Source organism: Stegodyphus dumicola, chromosome 10 (genome assembly GCF_044657685.1).
Source record: "Stegodyphus dumicola isolate Sdum_Otavi_A_Nest chromosome 10, ASM4465768v1".
Classification (NCBI taxonomy): domain Eukaryota; kingdom Metazoa; phylum Arthropoda; class Arachnida; order Araneae; family Eresidae; genus Stegodyphus; species Stegodyphus dumicola.
Window position 1 is genome coordinate 156402480 of NC_140777.1, and position 20199 is coordinate 156422678.

The 20199-nt window shown below is 33.4% G+C and overlaps 1 protein-coding gene across 1 annotated transcript; it reads left to right on the plus strand.

Annotated features, from left to right (window-relative positions):
* Positions 1–1203: 1203 nt before the first annotated feature.
* LOC118183079 (ribosome production factor 1) lies at positions 1204–18551 on the plus strand. Its single transcript, XM_035352505.2, has 2 exons — positions 1204–1358; positions 17624–18551. The coding sequence occupies exons 1-2, from the start codon at positions 1328–1330 to the stop codon at positions 18511–18513; spliced, it is 921 nt and encodes a 306-aa protein (XP_035208396.1). The 5' UTR covers positions 1204–1327; the 3' UTR covers positions 18514–18551.
* Positions 18552–20199: the final 1648 nt, after the last annotated feature.

Below are 20199 nucleotides of genomic sequence, written 5' to 3' on the forward strand. Positions count from 1 at the left end.
CAAACGGGCTCGAAAATTGAATGAGTCTGATTGCATTTTGACAAAACTTTTCCTATTCATAGATAATAAGAAACATTCCAACGTTAATATATACATTTGTATCTTGGAAATATTTATGTGAGAAAGAAACTGATAGGATAGATGAAATAGAACTACGTCTTGAGGATCTTATCACTCAAAGAGCGGGAAAAACTGAATGTAATGGCAAAAATCAGAGCGACACTTATCATCGAATTATATTAAACCTCAATAAACCTAATTAATTGCATATTACGGCCAGTTTTCGGTAATTACATGTTAGAAAATGCCTAATTGTATTTTATCGCCAAAGTCAAGAATTGTAAAGACATCGATTTGAACTATCATTAAAGATATTTCCATTAGAGACTATTAAAGAATTACTGGCTTTTCTTTTGCTGTACTTAATGCTAAAACATTTTTCTGTGAGTATCTTTCGAAAAATAATTTGGTAAATAATTTAGTAAATAATGAGCGTAAAATTCTTGAGTGTATCATTAAAGAAGATCAATATTTATTCATAAACGCATTTACAGTTTTTAGCATCTATCCATAAATCATACGAAATATTAAGCCTTTTGTTATCTACATGCTACTTTTTATGTGGTTGTCTATGATAGTAGCACCCAGAAGTTACGTATCTTCGATTTACTGCTACAACCCTCTAACGCTACTCCGAACATTACCTGTAATTAAATATTAGTTCTTGCTCCCTTCAACCAGACGAGGTACGTTTGCTTTTCTAGAAATGACTTTCCTCTCATACACCGTGACAAAGGGTCACACACTTCGTTCTACCTATTCAAGCTAATGTACTTTCAAGTAACATTCAGTGTCAAACGTTGAAGGGCCCAGATTTTATCTCAGCTAGTAAAACTGCACTTTGTGCAGTAGACCAACAATACTACGTTGTTAAATACTATTAATACTGGGTTTCTATTACATTATGGTAGTACTTCCAGTAGTTGCCCAAAGAATTCCGGAAAGACCTGGCTTTGTGGAGAACTCAAGTGGATTCTGTAGCAGGAGGTCGTCAGAAGGAAGCTAGAAAAGAAAATGATAAACCCTTGTCTGATGGCGGTGGAACAACAATAAAGTATTTCGAATTTATAGTTCTTGTAACAACAACAAAAACAAAACAAAAAGACATTTGACATTGGAGCATTCAGTTCTGCGCAGAAAAATTACCTTGTTTCGCGCGCCATCCTAAGTCGGATGTTTAGACACTTCCATCTAACCGTTTTAATTTTTGCTACACGTGTTATTCTAAACTTAAGTAATAATAATATATTTGTGTTGAAGAGAGGAAATGTCTGACGAACCTTTAACTTGTATTCCAGGTATTTTTTTGTTTCAATTAAACTTCTTAAATTTAATTGTTTCAACATGAACTGTTAGTGTAAAAGTTGTTGCAGATTTATTTTTATTTCAATTCTTGAAGTAGATTTTTCAGTTTTTATAATTTTTCATTGTTATGAAGCTCCCTTTAAATAAGAAGATTCTGATTTCCTGTAATTCGATTATCTTATTTGTTTTAGTAAATCATAAATTTAATTAAAATGATGTTATTCGTTTTCGCTTTTTTTAATGGAAAAATGTGATTACATATAATGGTTAACTTAACTTCATTTTAAGGTAATTTAATTATATAGAAGAGTAAACATTATGCGAAGTTTGATCATAATTGTTTTCCCATTTTCTTACCTGATATGGTTGAATTGAAAAGTAAATTAATTGTTACAGTAGCTTCATAAAATTTGTTTTGGGGCACTCGTATTTTTGAAATTTACTTACGTAGATCTGGTAGTAAATATTGAAACACAGATTACAGATATTTTTGTAATACAGCATTTTTTCTTTATTATAAGCCTTGCTTGTTGCAAAATAATTATCATCAAAATGTTGCTTATACTAAAACAAATTCAAAACTTAAGATGGTAACTGTCATAATTATTTGGACACAAGGAGCATTGAAATGTTTTGACTGATGAAAGTTCTTAACATAATTTTTTTGTTATAAATGAAAATACACCACAAGAAATATTTCCGGCTTTTGGAAATTGTTGCTTTAGCAAAATATGTAAACACTTCCAATATGAGGTGAATATGGCAGAAAGCTTTAAACTAACAGGTTCTGTTGTAAATCTGGAATTTTGGAAATTTTGAAGGTGTTAAAAATTTCCAAAAATTTCTTGATAGCATTCAAGTATCATTGATGATATGAAACGAAGGAAATTGCGAGGAACTGTTGTAAATGCACTTAAGTCCGAGTGACATTCCAAGCTAATACAGAGGAGTCTTGGATTTATCATATGAAAAATCAAATAAAATACAAAACGCACAGTGATTTAGAATAAAAGTGAACCCTGAAATTGTTACAAAAATCATTACAGCATATAGATACAATGGGCAGTAATGGAAGGAAATTTTTTGACAAGGATAATACTGCTGACATTCTATCGTAAGCAAAAGCTTATCACATTATAACAATATTATATTTCCAAATGAGTCACAGTTTAATGAATTAGCTGTGTGGCGAAAACCAAATAAAAAATTATATCTGGAAAACATATTGTTAATAATGTGGGTGGAGGCATAATGGTTTGAAGAAGTTTCTCTGCCTCTGGAATGGGAAATATAGTTTTATAGGAAATAATGTGGATGAGTATAAATATATAAATATTTTTGGTAAAAATCTGAAAGCATGTGCAAGAAAATTTGGAATGTGAAATAAATTAAAGTTCTGTCAGATAACAAATCTTAAACATGCAGCTTGAAATGTTCCCTTGTGGCTATTATGCAACTGTCCTGATGTTGTGAAAACTGCTTCATATTCTTTGGACTTAAAATCTCATTGAACATAATATGGTTTGAGTGGGAGAAAGAACGGGTAAATGGCATTTCTTCGAAAGCTCTAAGACCAATTACCACGGAGGAGTAGTACAAAATAGAGCATTTTTACACACAAAAAAAATTAATTAAATCCACGATAAAGTTCATGAAAAGTGTAATTTTGGCTATAGGATATCCAATAAAATATTGTCTTTTTATTTTTGTGTTTTTATGTTAAATATAAACTTTTTTTTTTCAGTCTCCAAATACTTATGCAAGCTCATTTTCAGACTTTTTGAATAAATTATTATTTTTACCAAAAATGCTTTGAATAATTTTTCTCTAAATAAGCAAACTAAAACAGGTGATATATGAAAAAAATAGTTATTTTGCTAGTAACTGATATTTGCAAATAAAACTGGAAAACGCAAGTGCACAAAAACAAATGTGAGCAGATGTAGCTCATCTACAGATCTTATTCTATCAAACTAATTAGATCTGAATACTTCTTTTAATTTGTGAGAGCTAAAAACTGAGTATCTAAATTCAGAATAGGATATGTATAGTTCAAGAGCAAAAATTGGCCCTTTATTATCCTCCAAATGAGTTGCTTACGGAGCATGATAAAATTTCTTTTTGTATCCCTTTATATTTCGGAAAAAACCGTGCTGATGCATTTGTCTTAATAAGCTATAAAGTATATTTGTTTGATAAATCAGCTCGGTTGCAATGTTTTTAATGTATTGAAATTTATATCATATTTTGGTGAATATTTTTGGGGCTGAACAGTTTTGTAAGATTTTTGCCATCAAGCCTGAAATTAAGGTTTAAATTTTTTTAATTAAATGATAAGAAGCATTATTTTGTCTGCATTGTAATTTGAAACATAGTATATGAGATTAAATATATGAATGAGATCTCGTAGAATACGAGATTAAAAATTAGAATCTGTGAATATAATTTCGTAAAATGTTAAGAGTATTTATTCATGACATATTTGGCATATATTGAATCTTCATTTGTTAGGTATGCAAATTTATTTCTTGATCATAATAATAATCTTGCATACACTTTATGCACAGGTACTCTTTCACATTTTGCCTTTAAATTTTCCTTGCCAAACTTCTGTTAAATATTTTTGCTATTGACTTCATTCTTATGAATTTTAATGACAGAAATAATGTATATTTCCGTGTATAGGCGAAAAAATTTTTAAACCTCTTCTTTAAAACTAAATGATGGGGATCGGCTTATACAGGGTGTGATTCAAAAGTTTCAAGACTTACCTCAGAACTAGAAATTTATTGGACATTTAAGTACAGGGGACTAAAATTCTTCAAAATATGATCAACACAGCGCTTCCACTGTTCGTAGCCCTCTGAAAGGCCTCGGGCATCATGCTGTCAAGGGCTGTCGTTGAAGCCTACTGGTTGGAAAGGAATCGCTTCCCTCTTAGGCCTGTCTTGATTCGGGGGAAGAGGAAAAAGTCGCTTGGAGCCAAGTCGGGGCTGTAGGGTGGCTGTGGCAGTGTTGTCACATTGAACTTCACCAAAACTTCGGCGGCAGCACGCGACGTGTGAGCGGGCACGTTGTCGTGGTGGAGAATTCAATTGCCGGGCAGATGCGATCCCGCAAGTGGCTGAGCACTCCAACGTAAAAGTTACCTGTGACAGTCTGTCCATGAGCAACAAACTCCTTGTGAATCACACCTTTACCATAAAAAAAAAAAAAAAAAAAAAAAAAAAATCAGCATGCACTTCTCACGCGACTTGCTGATACAAGCTTTCTTGGGCTTCGGCAAGGAAGCAGTGTGCCATTCTGAGCTTTGACGCTTCGACTCGGGATCGTACTCGTAGACCCAGGTCTCATCACCAGTAACAATTTTCTCTAGAAGGTTCGAATCAACATTCAAGCATTGGAGCATTTCCTGGCAAACAGTCGTGCGCCGTTTCTTCTTTCTGTGCGCTTATTGAAACAAATTTCAGTACTATTCTGTTTTGAGGACCGTAAAAAAATTGCAGCGAAAATGCATGCGCAAAAGCGCCAAATCTAAGGTACGTGCTGACTTCAGATTGCGTAAGTTTATATAGTTCTATATTTCTTAAGATGTAATTGAAATGCTAGTTTAATTTTTAAATCCTTTTTTGATATCTTATGGATTTAACAATTTGGGAATTGCCCATGATGAAAAGTCTGGAATAGAATTTTGGGAAAAGTGCAGAATCACCCACTGCTTGATGCGTTTTTAAGAATTGCACATACTCGGTATTCATGAACACATCGACCTATTTTCACTTAAAAAAAAAATCCCAGAATTGCACAAAAATGGCACTGCACACACCCTTGAGTTTATCTATGTACAAATCGACCTATTTTCACTTAGTAAAAAAAAAATTGACAAAAATTCAATTGTTTTTAACCCTTGTAAAAAGCGGCAAATAAATAAGTGGGCGATTCTGCACTTTACCGAGAATTTTTTAAATGGAAAGGCATTATTCATTAGAAAAAATTATGTCTGAACAATCAGTGAGATGAAATTATGCTTTAGCGATAACTCGGTAGCAAAATAGCGATGCAGGCATCCATTCAGTTATGTTTAGCAATTTTTATATAAATTCTAATAATGATCTGAAATAGTTATTTCCTCTTGTGCTTCCATTCAGTCATGTTTAGCCTTTTTTATATAAATTATAATAATAAAAAAGTATTATATGAAATTAACATTTCATCTAAATTAAAACATCAATCTTAGATAGTTATTTACTATTATACAGTCAAAAGTCGTTAATCCGGACTTCGGCGACTCCGGATTATCGATTTTTCCGTATTATAGATCATGAGTTTAAATCTGGTAAAATTGCATGCAGAAATTATAAAATTAAAAATATGAAACCGTAATTTACGAAATAAGGAACGATTATGATCTAAAGGGTATCAAAATTTACAAAAAGAAAAAGCTTAATATTTATTTGTTTACTTTTCTTTCAATGTAATTTTTTTACATTTCTTTCAATGTAAGTTGTTTAAGTTGCTTCGTTTTTTATGTGATAATACATTCTCTTTAATTCTATAAACAGACATAATTTCGTGTTCAGTTACAAAGTTCCGCTGTTCAAGTCCTATAATTGCTGTGTCGAGAATACCGACTAATTTGTCAATCGAAATTTTTTCGTTTTCAATAACCTCTGTCACTTTCTTCGCTATCCGAAGCGAATTATAATGATGAGGCATTTGATTTAAATCATATCAAAGACACATCGAGATGAAATACTACATTGAATAAGCAATTATAAGCCAAATAAAATAAAAACATCTGCTCTTAAGATAAGCAGACAGATCAACTTCCAATTCATTGCACTGCTGGCCGGTGTTAAAGATAAACAATGTTTAGATAAACAAACGTTAAAGTTTAGATAAACAAAGGATATGCCTTTATCCATTTTTTGCAGCAATTCTACTTTTTGTTTAATGGACTCCGAAAGATACTTTCGCTTTGTATATCCTTTACATATTAGTAAATATATATTGGAAATTCTATTTGACATAATCGAAAGTTCAAGCTTACTTTTATAAAATTGCTCTAACAGTCTGCAAAAAATAATAATCCGGATCCAATTCGAAGATTAAGGAACAACGCAATCTGCAACATTAACTGAAATAGATAATTAGATAATTTTAGCTTAGCTTATCCCGTCCGTTATACATTAAACGTGCATTCGTAAACGTATTTTGCGCACACGCAAATTCGCAGCGGTAAAGGTCTTACGCGCATGCGTCAAAGCGACACATGCGCAGAAAGTTTGTAGCTTTGAGGTCCGGATTAAGGGTGTCCGAATTAACGACTTTTGACTGTACTTCCTTTCTTGCATTAAGGTTGTTGCAATTATTTTTGACAGCACTGGCATCAACAATAGTTTGGCGGTTTTTTATGGCCCTCAAAACTCAATAGTACCCAAATTTCTAATTGTTAGAAAAGATGCTTTAAGAGAAGGAAACTAATATAAATTAACCAGAACGTCTGGAAAGGCTTCAAATTAAAAAGATGCATAAATATTTTGTTGAATATTGTTGCTACAAAACATTTATGTTTTGTAGCTTTTAATGTGTAATTATCCAAATATCGTTTAAGAATCAATGTTATAAATTACATCTATTTTAAACTGTGAAATTTTATTAGATTGAGATTTTAATAGGGCCTTTTTTAACAAATATTGTTAACAAATAAATAAAATTTAATATTGGCCATGTAAATCCATAATGACTAAGGTTATAATTATACTTATAACTAACTGCTTGCCCTTAAAAATTATCTCTGCATATTAAAGCGAGTTATTGCCTTTCATTAAGCCTTACCGTAGTCACAAGGTAAAACAAAAAAATTTAAAAATTCATGTAAAACTTATTGTTCGCATCTAGTGAGACTCTAAATAATGCAAAACCACTTATCACCTCTGGTGCTTTAGTGGCTTATTAGAACCTTAAAGTACGAGAGTTGGAACTATAATAGTGGCAACTATTTATTTACAAGGAATACAAAAGTGATTCATGTCACCATGTTTTACAGTCCTTCAATACAGTCGCCAGCATTGTGTACAACCCATTTCCAACGATGTGGAAGTCGCAGAATACCTGTAGCCGCACCTGTTTTGTTGATAGTTTGAATGGACCGGTCTACTGCCGCAAGAATCTCAGGAACAGTTTGGAAGTGAGTGCCACAAAGTGGTTCCTTCATCTTAGGAATCAAGTCATAGTCAAAAGTGCTTAGATCTGGGGATTATGGTGGATGGTAAAGTACTTCCAGCCCCATCGCTTGAACAAATCATTCACAGCTTGCGCTGCATGCAGCCGAGCATTGTCATGCAAAATGAGAGGAGCGTTCTGCAGAAAGTGTCGCCGTTTTTTTCTCAAAGCTGGTCGGAGATTGTGCTCCAAAAATGAGCGGTATTACTTTGCAGTGGCGGTCTGCTATGAGGGAATGGTACGCGTTAGGATGACACCATCACAGTCATACACGAGAATCACCATAACTTTCACATTGCTGGGGTTCTGACGAAATTTCGAACGTTGTGGTGACCCGTGATGATGCCATTCGTTTGATTGGCGTTTCAGTTTTGCCTGGTACGATCGGGCCCAAGTCTCATCCAGCGCTCCAGGTGGATTCGGGCAGCATCGTATTGTAGCCATTCCTGCATTTCCGTCAATTGATGTGGAACCCATCGTGAAGCAATTTTTCTCATGGACAGGCGTTCCTTCAGAATGTGCAGCACAGTCGTATGCGCTAATCCTGTTTGTCCAGCCAGCTGACGAATCGTTTGGCGGCGATCACTGTCCATTAGTGCGGCAACAGCTTGCACGTCTGCATCGCTGACACTCGGACGACCTGGCCACAGCATGTCTGCCACGTTTTGGCATTCTTCATTGAATGCTTTCACCCATCTTGCTACGCTTCTGTAAGGCAATGCGGATTCCCCGCAAGCCTCTTGAAGCCCTTGATGACATTGTCGTGCTGTACGACCTCTGGCACATTCAATTTTTATCCAACATCGTTGTTCTTGTTTTGAAAATATTCTGACAACACTTACTTTAGACCGCGAGCTAATACAAGGATCCGTTCTTCGCGTCACTCCACATGTGCGTGACGTAGGCAGGACGAGTCTTTTTGCTGAGAGGTAAGGCAGGTATGTAGTTCACTTGTGGTATATGCGATATTCGTTGGTTTTGTTGCATTGCGTTTTTTCAGCTGTGATGCCACTATTAAAGTTCCAACCCTCGTATATTAACAGAGTCACAAACCCTGGAAGTCTACATGAAGCTACGGCACTAACGTATCAGACAGAGCCCAGCTAATTTTCAGAACTTGCCAACCATTCCTACATCATCTTTCAGATTTGTTCTGATCAGCAGGTCTATCTCTAGGTAAGCAGTAGCAGTAATAACAGCCAGTCATTGGTTGCGAATCATGCTGATTATGATTTTACTTCTTATTTTAACCTATGCTGCTTGACATAAAATCTGCTAACTATTTACTGAAGCTCTAGACGTAGGGCCCATGCCCCACAAGAGGGCAATGTGACTGTTAAGGGGGGGAATTCTAAAATGGACTCGTCCAGGGTTTAAGGGGACAAAAGACGTTCTAAATATGTTTCATGAAGTCAAAATTTTTCAAAACTTCATTTTTTATTCCCCAAAATAAAGAAAAATTTAAGTGATGTATACGTAAAAAAGTTTTTAAATTGCAGTGCATTTTAAATATTTTATAAAGAATTCTCGCTGTAAACACTGACATTTAAATGCTTTTAAAGGCATTTAAATAACTGACACATTATGCTTTCCAGACGTTTCTCGCACATTTCAGCCAACGATTTTATTTTATTTTTTACTCTAGGAATGGCAACCAGTATATTATTCTTTCCTTGAATGGGAACAGCAGCTGCTCTCAGCTTTGTTTATATTGATCTTATATTTATTTCTTTCAGCCCTTAGTGAAATGAGGGGTGCAAGCAAGAAAAAAAACGTTCATGGGTATTCGGAGACATATTTAAAATTTGGTTTCATACCCGGCCAACTTTTGTCTTTTATGCTAATAATGCCTGACCAATAAATTAATGAAACTAGGTCGTCTTGAGGCACATTTGAAGGCGAAACATAATGCTGATATTAATTCAGATTTGAATTATTTTCATACTTTAAGGAAAATGTTTGAAAAAACAGTAATATTAAAGTCTCTATTTACTGCTCATAATGCAACTGTTAATCGTGCTCTTGAGGCTATCAAATTTCATTACTCATTGCTTAATCTGGGAAAAGCTATACTATAGGGGAGAATTGAATAAAACCATCAATATCAGCATTTAAAACTGTTCTAGAAACAAAAATGACAAAAAAAAAAAAAAAAAAAAAAGATGACAAAGACGTTAAAGCTATGCCACTAAATAACAATACTGTTTGCAGAAGAAAGATTAAATGAGGATATTGAAATACAACTTGTTGAAAAGCTGAAAATAAGAAAATTTTCGGTGCAAATGGATGAACCAACTTTGAGAGACAGTGAGGCCGTACTTGTAACTTATGTAAGATATATTCATAAAGGGGATTTTGCCGAAGAAATGTTCTTCTGTAAATCATTAGAAAGCACCACTACCTCCAAAGATATTTATAGTAATCTAAAAAATTACTTAGATATAAAAAATATACCAATAAAAAATATAATACATTTTGTACTGCAGATGGTGCTCCTAATATGATGGTTGAAAAATAAAATAAAGCACGGAATAAGAAAAAGGGTTGCTTAAAATTGACAAAAGATGAGATTCCAGAAATGCTTCTTGAGCATTGTGTTATTCATAGAGAAAACTTGCTAGCTAAAAACAATTCCCCTGTTCTTAATGAAATACTAAATTCAGTTATAAAGTGTATAATAGTGCTATTAAAGATAAGGCCAAATGTGAACGTCTTTTAAAGTTATTTTATGAAGAACAAAAAGACTATATGAGACTTGTACTTCACACTGAAGTAAAAAGGCTGTCGAAAGGCTTGGAAGGATTTATGGAACTATTTGATACTCTTAGTTATTGTATAAGCGACAAACCTGAAATGAAAAATCCGTTAACGGATGATAACAAGGCAATTGTGGGTTATTTAGCTGATATCTTTGAAAATTAAATATATTAAATAAACAACTTCAAGTAGCAATAAAACTTATGTCGATGCAAAAGGAAGATACTTGGTTTCATTATCTTTGTTGAATTATGTCAGGCATATACTATTTACCACAAAAATTTTGAAAAGTGTCATTGGCTCCAAACATGTGGCATGACTACCACTATACCTGTTATTGATACCGATATACTTGTTATTGTCGATCATCTGAAAATTTTATCGACCGATTTGAAAGATTTTGTAACTTAAAACAAATTGATTTCCCAACTTGGATGATGCAGCCAATGCTAGTGGATTTGGCTGATATTTCAAATATGCAGTAAAAAGAACTCACAGAAATGCAAAATGATGACTCAATTAAAACTTTATTTAATATAAAAGGAACGATGACATAGCTTTGTAAGGAAATCAGATATCCAAATTCAACAGAATTTGCAAGAGAACTATTGTTACTATTTCTATTTTCATATTTTGCTGAATGTGGATTTAGTTAGTGCCATAAATGATTTGCTGCTAAAAAAAAAAAAAAAAAAAAAAAAAAAGAAAGAAAGAAAAAAGAAGTTGGTTGGATATAATGAAATCGGGAGACTTGAGACTCAAGTTATCTAAATTGGAACCTGACATAAAATTTCTTTGCAGCAAGTATCAAGCGCAAGGAACTCTCTAAATTTAAATAATAAAAATTACTAATACAGTCAAAATTCGTTAATTCGGACACCCATAATGCGGAATGATCTATAATCCGGACCTCAAAGCTACAAACTTTCTGCGCATGCGTCGCGTTCACGCATGCGCACAGGCGTTTACGAGAGCGCGTAAGACTCTTACGGCTGCGAATATGTTTGTGCGCATGCGCGTTTAATGTGTAACGAAGTAATACGCTAAGCTAAAGTTATCTAATTCAGTTAATGTTGCAGATTGCGTTGTTCCTTAATCTTCGAATTGGATCCGGCTTATTATTTTTTGCAGACTGTTAGAGCAATTTTATAAAAGTAAGCTTGAACTTTCGATTATGTCAAATTGAATTTCCGATATATATTTACTACAAAGCGAAAGTATGTTTTGAAATCCGAAATCTGTTTATCAATTTCACGCTGCTCTGCGGCAGAGGGGGGGGGCAGAAACGTCATTATTAAATTATGACAAATTAGAAAGATTATGTCAAATAGAATTTCCGATATATATTTACTAATATGTAATTTGTATCTACAAAGCGAAAGTATGTTTTGAAATCCGAAATCTGTTTATCAATTTCACGCCGCGGATTGGAAGTTGATCTGTCAGCACTATCCTTATCTTCAGGGCAGATGTTTTTATTTTATTTGGTTTATAATTCCGTACTAAGTGTAGTGTTTCATCTCCGTCTTTGATATGATTTAAATCAAGTTCCTCGTCATTATAATTCGCTTCCGATAGTGAAGAAAGTGACCCAGAGGTTATTGAAAACGAAAACATTTCGATTGACAAATTAGTCGGTATTCTCAACACAGCAATTATAGGACTTGAACAGCGGAACTTTGTAACTAAACAAGAAATTATGTCTGTTTAATAGAATTAAAGAGAAAGTATTATCACATGAAACGAAGCAACTTACATTTAAAGAAATGTTTAATAAAGTAAACAAATAAATATTAAGCTTTTTCTTTTTGTAAATTTTGATACCCTTTAGTTCATAATTGTTCTTTATTTCATAAATTACGGTTTCATATTTTTAATTTTGTAATTTCTGCATGCCATCTTACCAGATTTAAACTGATGATCTATAATCCGGAATCTCCGAAGTCCCGACGAGTCCGGATTAATGACTTTTGACTGTACTTAAAATGAAAAACTTGAACTAAAATGAGTTTTTTCTTAAATTTCAGTTCTCCATGTTTTTAAAGTTCACTTACTATGTTTGCTCATAAAATTTCGTAGTCATTTCTTCCTAAAAGCTATCATTCAAGTTTCTTTTGAGAACATTTCAATTTTTAAATATTAAAAATTATGTATATGCTGGGGGAGCTTAAAATTTTTAGAGAGGATTATGTGGGGCATAGCACAAAAAATGTTGGGAAACACTGCTCTAGACTGAGCAAGTATAATACAAAATGAGATATAAAATAAAATCAACATAAAACTAACTGCTAGTAAAACGTAAATGAAATGTTACTTATCTCCTTTCAAATATGTCCACTTCTTATAAGTGTAAAATGTATAATGCTCCTTGATAAATTTCATATATTTTATTCTCAGACTTAATAATTATGTTAATTAAGTCATGTTTAATAATAATGCATCCTACTTACGGATTTTTTTTATTTTTAGGATGGTATTTGAAAAGTGAAGTTCAGGCATAGATAATATTTTTAACCCTCTGAGCGTTATGACATATAATACAGTACAAAGTCTTTAATCCGGAATGATCTATAATCTGGACCTCAAAGCTACAAACTTTATGCGCATGTGTAAACGCATTATGCGTTTATGCATGCGCATAAAGAGAAGAGATACTGTTTATAGAAGAGAGAATTAAAGAGAAAGTATTAGCAAAAAAAACAAAGCAACTTAAACAACTTACATTGAAAGAAATGTTTAATAAAGTAAACAAATAAATATTAAGCTTTTTTTTTTTTTTTTTTTGTGTGTGTGTGTGTGTGTGTGTGTGTGTGTGTGTAAATTTTGATACCCTTTAGATCATAGTTGCTCTTTATTTCATAAATTATGGTTTCATATTTTTAATTGTATAATTTCTGCATGCCATCTTACCAGATTTAAACTGATGATCTATAATCCGGAATTGCCGAAGTCCCGACGAGTCCTGATTACGGACTTTGTACTGTAGCATATAATTTAAGATATTTTGCTTCTTACTTTTTTTCAATAATGTAAATGTAATATAAATTCTTAATGAATGTAAGTTTATGAAAATACAGACTAAAATAAGTAATTATACATACTTATGTGATAAATGCTGTTAAAATACTGATCTTCATGAAATATCTAAAATCCTGCGGTGCTCAGAGGGTTAGTTGAATTTATTCAGTTCCCATTTGCTCATAGGTCCTTATTTTTTTTTCTTTAATGGTCCTTAAAAGTGCTTAATTTCCGTGTGCAGAAATGTGTACGAACCCTGTTACTGATTTTGTAACCTTTTTCATGTTGTAACTTCTTAAATGATCTTTTGTTCTAAATTATAATCATTTGTTTATCTCCTTATACACTGCATATGTGTTAAGTTTCATCATAGTAGTTCAGTTCCTTTTGGGTGCACTTTTTTTTTTTTTTTTTTTTTTTTTTTTTTTTTTTTTTTTTTTTTTTTTGTGTGTGTGTGTGTGTGTGTGTGACAGAATGTATTTCAAACTTAACTTGGTCAACGTGCAATATAAAGAAGACAAAATTTAGCAGAACTACGTATCTTTAGACACCAGCCTTATGATACATTGCCATCAGATTTTGGCAAACACTAGCTAGGCTTTAATAGCTGCAAATAATTTATAGTTCCTAGGCCAGAATTACATAAAATGTGAAGTACAAGTAGGATAAGCAACGTATGGCATAGATACAGCATTCGATGAATGACACAATCCACTGAGTAGTAAATGATGAGCCAACAGAGACCAGATGCTACCAGGTTTAACCAGCTGATAGCCAGGTTTGGAGGAATCAAGGTGCAAGTAAGCATTACAAATAAAGAGCGCTGCAAAATTAGTAGCAAATAGGTTTAAAAGAAACGCCAATATGCAAGACAGTTATTTCTAATATAATATCACAGTAAGGTAGCAGTAAAAAGATGCATAAGCAAAAAAGTTTCAAGAATGATATACTTGATTGTGAATACATAGTGGAACAGAATTAATACAAGTAATACATAATATTATCAGAATAACAAATATGAATAGGTGTAATACTTTTTATATCATTTAGCTATGCATGGTGTTTTATATATATATATATATATATACACATTAATATATAGAAAATCAGAAAGACAGTTTAAATGCCTTGGGACCATAAGCGGTCTTTTCCCATTTTTAATTCCTTGTACGAAGTAAAAAGGAAGTATTGTAATCGCGAAAAGCTTCAGGCAGCATATTTCAACGAAAATATCCACTTTGACCGCTTTCAAATGCAATTTAACGATGTTTTTGCGTGATATCTGTACATAAGGACAGAATAAAAGACTCTTTTCCTCCAAAAAAACTAAAAAACTGCTTTAAAATGAATTCTGAAGAGAATTTTTCGTGGCGTCTGTACGTACGTATCTTGCATAACTAAAAAACGAGTAGCCTCAGAATGTTGAAATTTTGTATATAAGACTACTATAACATGTAGATGTGCACCTCATATTTTCGTTTCAATCGGCCATGCCAAACGTATATAAATATATCCACTCTGTTACCCGGCTCAGTAATCTCAGTTTCTTTACTCTTACATGTTTGTAAATTGTACATTTTTTGCTTTAAAAATGATTAAATTATGTTGTTTTTATGCTCCTGTTAAGGGTTTTATGCCTTAACAGGTAAAACTTAGTAAATCGGTATTATTTTTAGAATTATCAACAATTTTAAAATTGTTTAAGTTCCGCTAAGCCTAATTTGATGGTGGCCATTGCTCTTGCTTACATTTGAAACAGCTGAGTAGCGGATTTGTTGCCAATCTAGAGAAACTTAGCTTCACAACAACAAAAATAATGCCTTCATTTATTATTTAAATCATGCTTAATCATTTCTGGAATTTTTTCGAGGAAATAAGTGTTTAAGATTTACTTTGTAATTTTTAATACACATATTTTGAGTTTTTATGTATTTTTGCCTTGTCGCGAAGTGAAAACTGAATTAATTGAATGAGAAATACTCAATCGTCTGTGAAAAACTGTTTCTTTTTTGTTTTGTTTGCTTAATTTCTTTTATACATAGTTCTAGCTTTATTATAATATTTGAATAGAACATGTGGCAACGATTAGATAATTCTTTAAATGATATAAATTTTGTGCATTCTGAGTTATAATATGAAGGAAATATAATACTGTTAAGTAAACCTAGCGCCAGAGTGTTGCTATGGTAAACAAAGTTAATTTTAAAGAATGCATTTATTCTATTGTGGTTTATGCGCTGTCGGCGAAATAGGTTTAATTCAATTTAATAAGTTTAAATAAAATGCAAGAAAAAATGCGTATAATTTAATATTCCGTACAAGGAAGTCATGTGGTGTACACATCAGATTTTTTTAGAACTGTAGTCATAATTCAATACAGGAATGGTATTGTTTTGTACCAATAGGATTTTGCAAAAGAATTTTTGGGTAACAAAGCCATATAGCACAGAATTTCTGGAATTTTGAATTTGTGATGGATTGCCGAGTTCCTAATAAACAGCAACTCACTGCCGGTCAGAGCATAACATTTTGTAGAATTTGTGACTTATTCAAGGAAGTTTTTCAAGCTTACTCCCAGACAGGCAGGCATAGGTAAGTATGGAATACATCATGGTCTTATAAATCAGTATTTTATGATCAATGGAAAGAATGCAGTTCCGAGCAATTCGAGGCGCAAGTGTATATTTATGCACTCTGAACTTGGCTAAGAGCTGTGTAATGTTTGAGGACCATGTGAGACAGTGATCAAGAGTAACTCCAAGGTAACAGGCCTTCTTGGTCCATAGGATTGGTGTATCATACATATTTAAGTGGGTGTTTGCATCTATTGTTGTGTTTTCTGGTGAATATATAGTATGGTGTCGGACTTCCTGGCAGAGATGATCGTGAGGTCAGTGGAGCTACTGTAATAGCTAGGTCTTCAAGAGCTAACAGCTGTGGCAATAAGGTGTGATAATGGATGATGGAGGGCTTAATTAAGACAATTAGACCCCTTTTGGGCATTGACCGTAATGCCATTAGTGAGACCCAATGTTTTACGAGGGTTTTCGTAGTGCAGGGTAAAATTCTTGAGTAAGACAAGCAGTCTAAAATTCCTTCTGCCAGTTCTTACTGAGTTACTTTGTCAGTAGCACACTGCTGGCTACCGGTTTTCTTTGGAGATATGTAGCAAATTGCTCATGATAGTGAAAATGGAAAATGCTGTTGGCAGAGCCAATTCTGGTATCTCAATGGAGAGATAATAACATTCTTAGCAGAACAAGCAGAAAAGAAAAAAAAATGTTCTTAGAAAGTTGAAAAACACGAGATAAGAAATCTTTTTCTCTAAGCTAAAGAACATACTTTGGAGTTGGGCACCTGCTCCTTGTTCAGGATTTTCTGGACATGTCAAGCCGATTCTCATTTACTCAAAATTTTCAGAGGATCTTTCAATCAGCAAATGCACCTGCTATAATGTTAACAGGACAGGGAAAAAATTGTTGAAAATTTCCAGACTCTGACTTGAAATATGATTTGGAGGTCTAAATCTACAGGGAGGTTCAATGACAGGCAGTCAATGCACAACAACACGTACAACTACATACATAGGAACTTTGTGAGAGAGATTAGCGACAGCTGATGGTGCTTCAGGTATTCTAAAATTTCCAGTTAAGGTTAAAAGTAAGTTATTTAGTAGTTAATTCAACATATTGTCATTACATGGAATAAATGTCAATCAAAAATTTAGTATTTAGCTATCAGTGCATTTAAATTACAGAATGTAAACAGTATAAATTTCTTGCACTTACCAATAGACTTTACATAGAAAACATGTTTTTTTTTTGTGTGTGTGTGTGTTATTATCATAATTGTTTGTGTATGTTTAAGTAAATATTCAGTACATGAAATTTATTATTATTTATTTGTGTTTTGCTTTGTTTAAAATGGTTTTAAATTTCATTAAAAAATATTCTGCTCCATCAGATGCTTTCAGCTGGAGCATTTGGCCTGCATGCAGTTTGAGTTTGAGACCACTGTATTTAGAGATGTTTTAATACTTATGGCTAGTTAGCGTATATTAAGATTCTCTAATTCCTTGAGCTTAGGCTGTGCCACAGGTATATTAAATATTTTCCTTTTAGGTCAAGAAACATCTGAAATGAAAATTAAATAAATGTATTTGAAAAATTATTTAAATTTATAACATTTTCCTTGAAATGAAGTATAATCCAAATAACCTTTATGAGAAAATATATTAAAAGTATTTTTTCTTTTATAGCAAGGAACATATCTGAAATAAAAAATAAGCAAAAGCGTCTGGAAGAGTATTTAAAATTAAAAAAAGAAAAACAGAAATTAAAAAAAGAAAAGAAGAAAAGAATTAGGAAAGCTATTGCTGCTGGAGAAGATGTTCCTAAGCAAGTACCAAGAACTCTGGAAAATACCAGAGAGCCAGATGAAACTATGGTGGAGGTTGATGATCAAGAAGTTATCTTGGATCAAAGTATTGATGAATTTGCTTCTCATAACAATCGAGAAGTTCCACCAAAAGTTTTGGTTACTTGCAGTGAGAATCCTCATACCTGGACTATTCGTTTCTGCCGCGAACTCAAACTTCTCATTCAAGATTCTATATTTCTGTATCGGAAACATGCTAGTATAAAGAAACTAGTTAAGGAAGCAAGTTCACGGGGCTTTACTAACATAGTTATTGTTACTGAAGATCGAAGACACCCCACTGGTATGCTGGTAATTCATCTACCTGAAGGTCCTACAGCATTTTTTAGAATAAGTAATGTTAAATACTGCAAGAAAATCAAGCATCGAGCTGAGTGCACGTCTCACAGACCAGAAATTATATTGAATAATTTTCGTACTAGGCTGGGGCTTACAATTGGCCGTTTATTTTCATCTCTTTTTCAACATGATCCTGAATTTCATGGGCGAAGAGTGGTAACCTTTCACAACCAACGAGATTATATATTTGTCCGGCACCATAGATATGAGTTTAAAAATGAATCGAGAGTAGCTTTGCAAGAAATTGGACCTCGTTTTACTCTCAGATTACGTAGTCTTCAAAAAAATACTTTTGACACAAAATTTGGCGAATATGAATGGATTTTAAAACGGCATGAAATGGAAACTAGTAGAAGACGTTTCTTTTTGTGAAATTTTTAATAAGAATAAAATATATAAATATGTATGCATATTTTAGTTTTGTGTTTATGTACAAAAATTCTGCACAATAATTATGATCAGTTTTTATAAAATTTCTATAAAAGTATATAAAATTTTCAGCCACCTGAATGCCATTCACAAGAGATGTGGTTTTAAATTTCTTTCTCCTAGTGTAAAATTATATTTTTAACCGTTTGAGTCTGGCGCGCGCTTCACTTGTCGTATGCCAAAAATACGGTGCAGCGCGATAACACTTCTCTTGTTTTGTATCGAGAATGCGAAAACACTGCTGTTGGTTAGTATACTTGAAAAAAAATTATTGAAATATTCATTTGGTTTTGCATCAGGAAGAGGGGCATGCTTTGGTCCAGGTACTTCAGAAAAAGTATCCGATTTGTTCGAGTAAAATTGTATCCACGGATAAAAACTCATCAATAATATCGTCATCGGAGGTACCGTAATTTCGCACGTATAGTCCGCAGGCACGATTTTATATTAAAAAATTTCAAAAATCGTCAGATAGTCCGCACCACCGGATAGTCCGCGGACTATACGTCCGAAATAACGTTTTTTTAATATGGCAATATTCCCATGCCTTTTAAACACATCCTTTTGTTTGCGCCAATTTCTCACCGCTTTCTCGTCCACTTCAAAATAACGGGGTAAAATCCTAGTATATGGTGCAGTCTTGGTGCGACTTTGAAAATTATCGCCAACACCAAAAATGATCCAAAGAACGCCTATATATATAGTATACACACATAGTATATATACTATATACATAGTATATACTATGTTTAACTATATATTTTCTTTGAATGACCCGTTAACTACTCATCGTATATGTCCCGTTTTCACTGCTCATCATAAAGTCGCCAAAAGTAGCCAAATCCCGTGTGCACCGAATACTAATATTAAACCAATAACGGCCCGCTTCTCTATTTCATCTTATTCAGCTTTCTCAACTACCTTGAGTTTAACTCAGCAGTAAAAACTTCGGCGATGTTTCATCAACGTTATCGAAGATGAAAGACAAAATTCTGTGCAACGTGCTATACTCGTGATAAGTGGTAATGAAATGTGACCTTCGACCCCACTCACTCGGTGTTGCCGAACCACGCTATAAGTAAACGAATCGCGCTTTTTTCTTCCTACTCCAGGTACTTGCTACTATGGCTCCTAAAAACCGAGCTGACGCATTACTTTTCCCCCTCCCGGCAGTTGCGCTAAAGCAGTGCGAAGGATACTAGGATACAAGACTCTGGTTGCGCTAAGTGAGTGCTCACACAAGACTTTTTTTGGCTCATATCCCGGCATCGCTTGATGCGCGAGCCTGGATTTTAGGAGCTCTACTTGCTACTACTCATTCGTTCTGCACTATGCTCTATGGTTTACTATCGATACGATACATACGAATGTTTTCTTGGAATCTCGCGCTTTTTTTATACTTGATCATCGGCAGTTCACGACAGCGTGTTTTTTAAATTTCAACGATTTTAACCGTGAACAACCAGCGTATTATCCGCACTGGTGGATAGTCCGCAGCTTCAAAAATTCGCATTTTAAACACAGATAGTCCGCGGACTATACGCGCGAAATTACGGTACTTGCAGTTACTTTATCATCATCACTGCTATCACTAATAACTTGCAATCTCTTAGAACGAATGATGATGTA